Source organism: Anas platyrhynchos, chromosome 4 (genome assembly GCF_047663525.1).
Source record: "Anas platyrhynchos isolate ZD024472 breed Pekin duck chromosome 4, IASCAAS_PekinDuck_T2T, whole genome shotgun sequence".
NCBI classification, from domain to species: Eukaryota; Metazoa; Chordata; class Aves; order Anseriformes; family Anatidae; genus Anas; species Anas platyrhynchos.
Window position 1 is genome coordinate 62471279 of NC_092590.1, and position 12381 is coordinate 62483659.

Genomic DNA, 12381 nt, shown 5'->3' on the forward strand with positions numbered 1-12381 from the left:
AGCCAAAGAGGCCTGTAATTTCCAGCCTAGACCATTTATTTGCAAAAGGACACAAAATCCCTCTACTCTCAGACATTTCTGAAAGGATGAGCATGACTACTTTCCGCTCTCCCAGGAACACAATACATAAAGAGCACAGTAAAACAGTAGGCTCTCCAGGATGAGCCAGGCTCTCCAGGCATGCAGGCAAACACTTCACTTTTACTTTACTCCTGACAGCCCCTACATAGTCACAACTACCAGCAATTTTCTGATTTCCACTCCAGGAATCTTAAATAGATTGGAGATACCAGCTCAGTGCATAAATATTTCTTCTAAAAGCCAAGAATCCTGAATGGCTCAGCTGGGGAATTTCACTTTATGAGAACTGAAATTATGTGCCAGGCTCTTCACTGTAAGGTGGGGTAGCTGAAGCACAAGACATTTGCATGCCTGATGAGCTACTGAGAGGATAGTGCTGGCTTCTAAAGGAGAAAGAACCAAAAGATGTGATTTTGAATTGCTTCAAAAAGACGGTTTTCTTCAAACATGGTTAACTCAAGATAGAAAGAACACATATGAGCTTTTCACAACTGTAAAGAGGTTTCTTTTAAGCACATACGTTTCAAGCAGTGACAGATAAAGCCCCCCAAATCTAGAGCTTCAAAGCAAACAGCCTCTAACATCATTGATGCTTTTCCAAAACTTCTGCGCTTACTCTTCTCAACAAGAAGCTCCTTTCCAAAATGTGCCACTCTCCCCCTCATCTCTTAATCATCACTCTTCTCATCAAAATGGATCATCAGGTCTGTCAGATTTGTTGTCTTCTACAAAACCTCTGTATTCTGGTCTTTCCAGGCAAATATCATAACATCATATGAATGTCATACTGACGGTAGCACCTACATAGAGCCCCATCACTTTACAATGATTCTTGTAATAGTAAGCTTTATGGTCCCTCCATATAGCAATAAAAAGTACTTCTCAATACATGGCAAACTTGTTTCAGTACAGGCTAGAAAATAAATTCTCTCTCTTAAAAAGTTTATTCAGAGCTCACCACTGGTTTTCCTAAAACAGCATTACTATCACTCATATCTGTCTTCCCCAGCAACTTAAGTACAGGCTGCAGGATCTGCTTCTATGTATGACAGTTCCTATTCAGAACTGATTTCAACATCCTTAACAAAATAGCAATGTCTTTTGTTACTTTTTCATTCAAGGAGAATGGTCATTTTTCCATGTCCATTTTTATCATTTGAAATGACAATGGGAGCAGTGCATGAGCCAGTAATAATTAAGTAGTACCCACGTGCTTTTGCTTTTATGGCTTTTAAGAACATTGGCAGAAAAGGATGGAATCTGTAAGTTTATTTTATTTTATTTTATTTTATTTTATTTTATTTTATTTTATTTTTTATTTTTTGGTTTCTAATGCAAAAAAGAATTTGTATTAACTGACAGTGAGGAACTTGGTCACTGTACTGAGCCCTAGCCTTCAGATCCAATCCCATTTATTCAATACATTAAAAGCAGGATTTATGTGAGTAATTCCTGTGCCAGGCCACAGACTTTAGGAGGGAAACTTCACCCCTGAACACTGTGTTAAAAGCTCCGTATCTCCTCCCTTAGTTATGTGCTTACAGCTAAACTAAAATTGATTATCTATCTATTGAACTAAATTAATTTTCTACTGTGTTAGCTATGCCTAAAGCTCACACTCCCAGTTCCCTTTCAAGGAATATTAGTACAAGGCAGCCCAATTTTACAGCAATGTTACACAAAATCTGATTTAGGTATCAGGGGTCAGGATGACCCATTCCACTGAGAAATTATGAAGCTGTATTGTGTCGTACACAGCAGAACACCTTGTAGATTCTTAAGGACTTTCAGTGGTGTGAAAATGCAGGGATGCTCAGGTTTCTAAGGTGAACAGAGCCACAGTTGGATGTGCCTTAAATCCTCCAGAGGGGTACTGTTAGTTGCCAAAAGCTTTGGTTTGTTTTGAAATTAAATTTTAGGTTCTTGTTTGGTTCTGCTTAGGGTCTTGATGGACTTAGGATCAGCATCTGCTAGTATTGTTTGAAAATGAAAGTTCATTTCTCTGTATGAGGACAGAAAGCAGTTGGGCTCCATATACTTGGAATGTTGGCATATATACATGGTATATACTTGGTATATAAGGCATTTTAATTGTACCCAGAAAATATAATCCTGTTTATTCAAGAATGCTACGTAAGTAGTAGTTTGCAAAAGTGTCTACTTTTTCCTCAAAGCTTTTAAAAGTTACAGAAGACTATTTCGAATCTAAGGATCAAGAAAGAAGGTCTCATGCCAAAAGCTGTTTCATTAGAGACTGAGACAATTTCTAAGGTAGAATGAGTAAAATAAATACAGAAGTATATGCAAAAATTATATTACAGGAGTGAAATCTGTTTAGGCATCATCCCATCCAATTGCTGAAATTTAAAATATTTTGCCCAAGATTAGTGAACATGAAGCTCTCTGAAGAAGCAAGCTACTTGCTAAAACAACTCTCAAATTGCCATATGTATAACCATTAAAATGTTAGGATAGACTTAATTTGTCTTTTCATGCAGTGCACTTTATTTATGTCTTTTATTAATTTTGCTATGAGTTCAGCTGTGTTCATAAGGAACTGACATTCGCAGACATTCCTGCTTGTAGGTGTAATAATCCCAAAGTAATTCCTTCTTCAGATTTGAAGCAATGAGTACACTAGAAGTAGGGTTGGGTTTTATTCTTTTTTTTTTTTTTTTTTTCCTTTACCAAAGATTCATTGCAACTACAGGTGTTCAATTAAGGGCTGTTAGACAACTTAAACTTCTTAGAAGAATACAAATAAAAGCTGTTAGTGAAGTAAATATCTGTTTAATTTACAAACATCAGTAGCATTACTGATATCAGTCCAAATAAGACAAAGCACACTGCATTACACATGTACATCTAACTTTTTTTCTTTTTTTTTGTAAAAAAAGAAATAATAAAATAAAATAAAATTGAAAAAACATCTGCATTTTTACAGGGTACCCTGGGTTTTACTGAGAGAAGAACACAACCCACTATTAATGATTACCAAATCTACATTATAATTTAGCAGCAACATGTTAACATGGGGAACATTAGGGCAGTAAAGTAGTTTTTATTATTTGGGGAAAGTCACAGTTCTTGATCACACAGCCTTCTTTCTTTCTTTCTTTCTTTCTTTCTTTCTTTCTTTCTTTCTTTCTTTCTTTCTTTCTTTCTTTCTTTCTTTCTTTCTTTCTTTCTTTCTTATAAAAAAAGGTAAAGAGCTTCATGGGAATATTAATTTATAAAGGTCTACTTTCTAATGTAATTTTCTACACTCCATCTTATTTTCTGTAAGTACTGTATATAGGGAAAATTAACTTCTCTACAATTTCCATCTAGTGTAAAGACATTTTCTGTCGTACATTACAGGTTCTTGGAAGGTGTCCTGAATATCTGCGATACGTGAAAACTGCAGATTGTCATCACTTTCAGATTCAGTGACACCAAGTGGTCAGATTCTAAGGGAGAAAGAAAAAGGAAAGGGGAAAGGGAGGAAAAAGCAGACTGAAAACATTTACCCCAAGACGACATGCTAAGTTAGTTCTATTGCAAAAAATCCTGATTTTTAAGTCATTTTCTTTAAAAAAAAATACAAAAATACTGGGACAAATATAAATTAATATATATTAAAGCATTGAAAAACAGTAAAAGGGATGGCCTAAAAGGGTTAAGTACAATGTACTTTGATACAATAAATATTTCTCAATGAAACTGAATACTGTATAGAGCTGTTTTAGAACTCATAGAAACAGGAATCCATATTATTACTAATTTATCCATCAATAATCTATTTTTATCATCCCCCAAACATTTATATTACAAAAAATTAATACTGGAAAAGGGCAGATAAACACTTTTTGTATGCTTCTTTTGCTAACATGCTGACATAAAAGTATACATCATCAGGAGATTGCAGGATTATAGTATATTCTCGTATCTCCCATTTCCCATCCACTAAATGGGACCCCATCTTCTCAAGATGCTTAATAATACCAAAGATAAAATGTATTTCATACAATTGTTATTTCTGTATAATCTGATTCTTTTCACTCATAATGCATCCTCATCCATAGGTAAGTGATTGGTATGATTTGTCAAGACAAAATATACTGATACGAAAGTGAAAAAAAAAGCCTCATGTTCTGGCCAACATTTCATCTCTGAGCTGTTAAGTTGAAAGTCAATATGTATAGTGTCAGTGTATCTTCAGCATGTTATAAAGAAGAATCCGTGTTAAAAGCAGTTAAGTTTCCCATCACTGTTGCAACGTTACCAGGTCTTTTTATTTTTTTCCTTCAGAGATCCTCTTGGTTATGAGAAGTCTCAGTTCAAGCACTTGAATCTTTTTTCAAATGAAGAAAAAGTCTTTATTCTCATAATAAAAATAAGTCTGTTCTGTAATTTACAATATATTTCAAATATTTCCACTATGAAGCATTAATTAGTCCGACATGGTCAATAAGTATACAACATTTTCAAAAGACAAGTGTGACAGGGACACTTAGGAGGGACAATTTGTACAGCCACACTTCACCACTTTCTCAACCTCATCCACAAATGACGACCCATCAGTGCATTCAAAAGAGTATTTCCGTCTCTTGCTCCTTAGTGGTCCACAGCACTGCCCGGTTGAACATCCTCCTTTACATTCTAGTCTCGATACCTTCTTGGTCGTCTGGCACGCAGCATACCCTTGCTGCTTTTGGTAGTAATCTCGGATTCGTTCCCCTCGACAAGAGATTTCTGCAGAAAACAACATTTAAAATAAGAGATACACTTTTGAGATACAGGTCACAGAAGGGTTGGGATTGCTAAAGAAGATGCTGTGTTTCTAATTGTTGTTCGGATTGATATTTTAAAGTTTAACTCAGGCTTCATAATGGGAACTAGTGGTTCTATCAAACATAATTTGATTAATGCTGAGTTTTATTTTCTATACCTCCTATTTTCAGTAAAGTTTATATTATGTATATGTAAACCATAAATACAAAGCTATTACAATGACAAGAAAATTGGAAGCTTAAATCTTTTCCTCTTTTATAAAAATACACATCTTCTGTTCCTACATTGCTAGCAGCTGGTTCTATTTACCATAGGGAAATGTTTCAGAGAGCATGCAATTTAATTTATTAGACCTGGAGTTTAATATTATTCAATCTGTTATTTAATACAAGTTACATTCCACTAACTTCATAAATTACTGAGGTATAAAACCAGCTAAAAATGAGACATCTGTTTAAAGTTCTACAACCATATTCCTCTCTTCTATTCAGATCTATGTACAATACAAAATAAATGCCATCTGGGGTAAGGGAAAGAGGGAGAGGGAGAGCTTTGATAGACAAAGGAAAAAGAAAAAGGTAGGGGGAAAAGTCATCCTGTTTTCATCCATCTCACCTGCATAATTCGCTGTGATAAATCAGTTGAAGCTGAGAGGTCAAAAGTAGAGTTTGTGATAAAACTAGGAGCAGAATCATTGGATTTGGCTTCTCAGTTGCAGAAGGCAGAAAAACAATAAATACAGAAAGATACAGCAGGTAAAAGGTAGTAGTTAAATATAGTAAAAATGAGTTTCTGAATAAAGGCAAAAAAAAAAATGTTTTCACAGAAAAACATTTGATGAAAAATCTTCAAAATGTAAATAAATTCATGGGAAAAGTTTGATTTTTCTCTCACTGAGATAAAGTCTTATGGTCAAAAAAAAAGCAACAAATGTGTGCATTGTGGGGAAAAAAAAAGTTGGTAATGTTGTTGACTGTTCATGTTTTAATAAAACAAACCTTTTTTTCTAAGACCAGAACAATAACATGATTTTTAAATTATTATTATTTTTACCTTTATCACAGCTGTCCCCCGTGTATCCGCTGCTGCATTCGCAATATGGTTTCCCAAGTCCTGAAAGCCTGCATTTGCCATGTTTACACCTGATGGATTGGCAGGGGTTAAACAGCATTTCGTCTTCATCACAGAGGACTCCCCCATGTCCCTGCAGGCATTTACAACTGTATGAAAATGCATTGATTGGCAAGCAGGTACCATGCACACATCTACAGGGGAAACAAGCCCAAGAGAATAAAAATAAATTATTCATCAAAGTTCAGGCTAAGCAACATTAACTACAAATACTTTGGACTGTACTCAGAAGAAATTGCTTTTTTTTTTTTTTCTAATGGACTTTTTCAGTGAGATGCAGTGAAGTGGTTTATAAGCTTCTTATAATTGGTATGCAGGTTTACACAAAACAAGCTGCAGTACAGAACTCTGTCTCACCAGAAAACAACCGCTGTAGATGTGTTATGGAAGAATTTTATAGTCCACAGTTATTAAATTCAGCGTTTCCTGTCTACCTAAATTTGTAGCATGCTTTCAAGAACATGGCAAGATCAAGCCCAAATGTAATCCATTAGAATTAAGTAGAGAAAACAATACTCACCTGAAATTCTGTTATAATTTCTAAAAGCATATTGTCACTCATGAAACATGGGGCTCCCAGCACAAAGACAGGTCAGATACTTCCTAGCTAAAACTTTTCCAAGCAATGGCAATTTCAAAGCTGAACAAGTGTCCCAACCCACCCTCCCCCCCATCAAACGTATTAGTCTGCTTTGAAGACTGCCATTGGCATGGTCATGTAACGTATGAGCCAGGTCTTCACTAAAGGCTGTCAGTATTCATCTAGTACTTGTGTCAAAACTCACACTAGATGAGGTTGCATATTATCAGGTCTCACCCAAATGATTTAAACTAGCTACCCTCTCCGTTGGGCTGTTGTAAACATTTGTGGCAGGCTCAAATTTGTTGTTAGACAAAAAGGCTGTCAGTTAATCTGCACCTTTTAAGTTCTGATTGTACAGCATGGGAACACACAGCTAGTCTTACTTCTCTGAGAGAGGTGGTGTTTCCCAAAAGAAAGATGTCTAATTACCTGTTCCTAGGTGTAAGCTGAGGATTAGGGAAACTGATCTTCTGAAAACATCACCAAAGACTTGCAATAATAACACTTCCCTTTGTTCATTTCGTGGCTTAAGGTTGGTAACTTTCTTCCTAGAAATAATGTCATTTCCTTTAGCTGCTGCCTCACACAAGTTTTCTGCGTACTGTTTTGTAAGGAGACAGCAAAGATTCCTCTGCAGGAAGGAATGCAATCCTGATACTCAAGGTCATGGTCACTGTAATGTTTCTCTGTACTGTAAGATCCCAAGCCCAAAGACTCCTTACCAGTTTCTGGCAGCCACATAAATAAGTAAATAAATGAAAAGCTTTGGATGAAAAAAAAAAAAACAAAACCAAAACCAAACAAAAAAAATCAATCTAAAATAAAATACTTTGTTTTGGTTTGGAAGATAAAGAAAAATATATAAGATGTCATTTCATAGTAAAAGAAGAGTTCTGGTAAGAACATCTCATTTTCAAATTTTTTAGATAACAGTATTTCTGGAAGCTTTTTCCTTTGTACTCTACTCCTTTAGTACACTAGGAATTTTGGTAAAATTGAAAAGAATCCACAAAGCATTTTAAGTCAGACAAACTTCAATTAAAAAAGCTATTAAAAAGCTGTTTCAATTTATAAATGTCACCAAGTTCCAGTCATCAATGACAGTTATATTACAATTCTCTATCTGTACCCTTTATTCTGTCCAAGCACTTTAGCATGGTATTAACAAGAAGGAAAAAGAGTATGGGAAGACATTCTCAACACGAGGTATTCAAATGGCGCAACACACAGCCTCCATCTGCATATTGAGTTTGGGATTAAACACTGCAAATATGAAATTTAACTAGTAGTTTAAGCACCTCCAAGTTCCTCATTATGCAAGAGTGTAATTCTCAATGAATTATGCTCCCTAAAAAATTCCAAATTGTACCTGTGGCTGAGTTCTGATATTCCAAGACTCAGATAAGCAACTAAAAACTGAAGGCTTAGACAGCATCATAAAGCAGCTAGCTTTCATTTAGTTTTCCTCACGTTTAGCATTAGATCTGTTCACCACTTACAAAACAAGCACTTTCAGGACATCTGATTTATGAAGCTACTCAGGCAACACTGATATCATGTCATACTCTATGGAGGCTGTTTTATATATCAAAGCAATCTGTGTCAGGATCTTTGGTAAAATTCTTCTTGACTTAAAGATGATTAAATCTTAGCTAATGCCAGATCTTTTACTTTTGCTTCCACCTGTTCTTTGAAGAATTTCATTAAAAAAAAATTCATCTTCAGACTGTACTGCAAGGAACATCAAGCTAAGTGCAAACTCTCAGGCACAGTTTCAGCTTATCTAATTTTAGGTACCTATGTCAGGCACTCGTTAGATTTGTAATTGCCATAGGCTCTCCACACACTCATGAAGAAAAACAAGGTTATCCATAAGGTGATTAGACCACTTGAGTTCTAATTCACTCTTCAGAAATGTGTTTCTTCCTTTAGCAACTATCAAGCAAACTTTGGTCACTTTGTTCCGAACTCAAGAAACTTGATTTACGTAAAATAAATCAAAGTCCTAAGCTTTTTATGGTGTGCAAGGAGCTCTAAAAGATCTCCTACATTTTCAAAACAGAGATCATAGTAGTAACTTTGTTTCTCAGAAAAAGTGGAACATCATATTGTACTAAGCAGACAAAATACACCTATTCAATAGGCAGGACTTATAGGTGCATCAAGAAATCAAATTCTGCACAAGCTAAAGAACAGAAACCACCTTCATTCCAAATCAAGAATTGTGGTTTGGCTTTTTCTGCTAAAAGCTCACAGCACTATATACAACTGAAACAAAAACAATACTTTTGCAAGAGCTAACAAAATACTAATATTGTGCTCACTTAATTGCATCCGTGAAAGAAATTCCAAATTGTATGTTTCTGATACTTGCCAAGTTTTGTAATTCACAGCAAGAAGTATTCAGTTTGGGTATAGATGCACATGGTTGTAAGAATCTATATATAATCTAATATATATTATAATATATATATAATCTATATATACTCTAATATAATTAATCCGGTCACTAGTGGCATCCCCTAGGGCTCAGTACTGGGGCCAGTCCTCTAATTTCTTTATCGATGATCTGGATGAGGGGATTGACTGTACCCTCAGTAAGTTTGCAGATGACACCAAGTTAGGTGTGTGTGTCGATCTGCTTGAGGGTAAGAAGGCTCTGCAGGAGGATCTGGATAGGCTGGACTGATGGGCTGAGGTCAACTGCATGAAGTTCAACAAGGCCAAGTGCTGGACCCTGTACCTGGGGCACAACAACCCCAAGCAGAGCTACAGGCTGGGAGATGAGTGGTTGGAAAGCTGCCTGGCAGAGAAGGACCTGGGAGTATTGGTTGATAGTCAGCTGAATATGAGCCAGCAGTGTGCTCAGGTGGCCAAGAAGGCCAACAGCATCCTGGCTTGTATAAGAAGCAGTGTGGCCAGCAGGTCTAGGGAAGTGATTGTCCCCCTGTACTCAGCTCTGGTGAGGCCGCACCTTGAGGACTGTGTTCAGTTTTTGGCCCCTCGCTACAAGAAGGACATGGAGGTGCCCAAGAGAGTCCAGAGAAGGGCAACAAAGCTGGTGAGGGGTCTGGAGAACAAGTCTTACAAGGAGCAGCACAGGGAGCTGGGCATGTTCAGCCTGAAGAAAAGGAGGCTCAGGGGTGACCTTATTGCTCTCTACAGGTACCTTAAAGGAGGCTGTAGTGAGGTGGGGATTGGTCTATTCTCCCATGTACCTGGCAATAGGATGAGGGGGGATGGGCTAAAGTTGCGCCAGAGGAGTTTTAGGTTGGATGTTAGGAAGAACTTCTTTACCGAAAGGGTTGTTAGGCATTGCAATGGGCTGCCCAGGGAAGTGGTTGATTCACTATCCCTGGAGGTCTTTAAAAGACATTTAGATGTTGAGCTTAGTGATATGGTTTAGTGGAGGACTTGTTAGCGTTAGGTCAGAGGTTGGACTAAGTGATCTTGGAGGTCTCTTCCAACCTAGACGATTCTGTGATTCTGTAATTTTTCAAGGATACTTCAAAGAAATTACGTAAAATTTGATTCTCTTATTATAGAACTTAATGGTACAGATCCTTATTTTTGACTCCTAAGGTATAAAATAGATGTGATAGACACTGCATTTATATTTTTTAACCTGCTGTGACTTTCTTTCTTTCTTTAGCAACTGTAAAAGTGAACAGTGTAAGAAAGAAGATTCATAGACAATGAAGTGCTACAATGATATGCCTCAAAATTTCACTGCTATGGCTCTGGGAAGAGTTCAAAACTCAATAGTACTGAAATAGTCCATAACTAATGTAAACAAAGCATGCTAACTAGTGTATAAAGCTTTAAAAGGTCAGACTCTCAGCACACACTACGTCAAAAGATTACTTAAATGTAACTTTATATTGGAGTCAAAATTTGCCTTATTAGAATGTCCTAGCAAACTCATGGCACCGGTCCTCAAAAGCCAAAAACTATATATGCCAGAGCACTAAAAAAAGTCCAGGTCAGACTACTTTACCATTGGGAAAAAAGAAAAAAAAAAAAGCATTTGCCAAACTGCAGTAAGGACAGTGGGACAGTGGTAAGGGTAGACAGAATGGTATCTTTGCTGTGCATGACCAACACAACCTGAAGTACGCTGAACTTCTGAAGTTTCTGATCTTCTTGTGCTGGGAGATCATGAGCCAAGAAATTTTACTTGTCTCTGTAGCAAATTGATAAGATAAATACACATACATATAAATACTTTCATATCTCTATATAGATACACACACATATATACATGACCCTCTCTATAAACATAGATAAAATGTCCAACATAAAATGTTCTTTTAAGTCTACAAAAATAATTAGCACACACACACTTAAACAAAAGTTTACCACAAAGGTAGAAATCTATTTTTCAGCCAAAACATGTGGTATTGTGGAAATATGAAAACTGTTAGATACATCCATTGTATCAAGTTTTTACAACACTTTAATAATTTTTTTTTTCATTTGCAAATTCTTTAAAATTATTTTTGTGTTAAGTATCATACCAATAGTTGCACTTGCATCACAATAATTCATTACATAACAAGCCAGTACAGAAGTATGTTAGAGCACAGACTCCAATCATATCCCATGTTAAGGCTTTAGGCAGAACTACACTGTGAGGTGTGTATCTTCTCCCCTAAACAGGGAACTTTTTCATTAAGTTTATGGAAGGAATACACTATAATTTGGATGCTGTTTTCATTTTTACATGTTCAGTATATTTTGTTTCTTGTTGAAAGAAAGTGTGAACTTTTATGAAAAAATATACATAAGAGGATAATTATATGCATATTACACTATTGTTCTGTTTTGAGGAAGGACATACTTATTTCCGAGACATGGGTCATTAGTTTGTTGATCACAGAGGGGTCCAGTCCATCCTCCTTCACACTCACAGGAAAAGCCTGACTGGCTGGTAGCATGGCATGTTCCATGCACACAAACTTTCTTGTGACAAGGCTCACAACCTGGCAGAATTCCCACTTGCAGTGGCACGTTTCTGAAGTCCTGGAGTTCACTGTTGATATACAGATTACGGATGCAACCATGGAAACTTGTGCCATTCTGGCCTGGAGACTGGCGCAAAGCTGCAATGTTATTTTTCACAGGCATGCCTAGGAAATGAACAATAGCGAATAATCAATACATTTTTGGTACTGTTTTCTATACCATTTTCCCTATTTTTTAATACATTAAAAATATATATACTTATTCCTAATTAATTCTGTGCAGATATTCAGCCTACAACAATATGCAATGAGCTAGCATTTGGAAAATGTCCTTTGTCAAGCATGCATGAAAACCAACTCTAAAACTGTGTCTTTAGCTCCAACTGGATATAGGAGTTCATACAGGAAGCTCACAACTGTGAAAAGGTTTGGGTACACGACTGTTTTTGACGTAATGCAAGTAAGACTAAGATGGTACATAGTGTCTGAATCTTGAAATAAACAAAATTGTCAAAATTTAGCATTTTACAAAAATTATGCACCAACTGCTAAGATGCTCAAATCCAGAAGAATTTAGTAGGGCCAGGTCATCAATTTGGAGCTGGTATACACATTTTAAATGTGAAATTTTGCTAGTTAATATGCTTTAAAAGAAAAGCTCAAGTGGGGGAGGTTTCATTACTTTCAAAAATACTTCTGTTCATCATGCCCTGAAAGAAGATTAATAAAAAAGCCACTCATAGTTTGTTATTATCATTGCAATCAAAGATAGACAATAATAACAATAATTCAATATAAAAATACTTATTTGTAGATATTTCTAGGTAGTGCAAATACTCATTATTTTCA

At 36.1% G+C, this 12381-nt stretch overlaps 1 protein-coding gene across 10 annotated transcripts in view; it reads right to left on the minus strand.

Moving 5' to 3' along the window:
• Positions 1 to 2855: 2855 nt before the first annotated feature.
• SLIT2 (slit guidance ligand 2) overlaps positions 2856 to 12381 on the minus strand; it is a 257708-nt gene continuing 248182 nt past the window's right edge. For 5 of the 10 annotated variants that reach the window (XM_072037736.1, XM_072037739.1, XM_072037735.1 and 2 more), the window contains 3 exons: positions 11409 to 11697; positions 5908 to 6119; positions 2856 to 4815 (listed from right to left, as the gene is read on the minus strand). In XM_072037736.1, the coding sequence (XP_071893837.1) occupies positions 4574 to 4815; positions 5908 to 6119; positions 11409 to 11697 (743 nt within the window). In that variant the 3' untranslated portion in view covers positions 2856 to 4573. Of the gene's footprint in view, positions 4816 to 5469; positions 5559 to 5907; positions 6120 to 11408; positions 11698 to 12381 lie in introns of all 10 variants that reach the window. The other 5 variants (XM_072037740.1, XM_072037741.1, XM_072037738.1 and 2 more) reach the window with 5 other exon arrangements.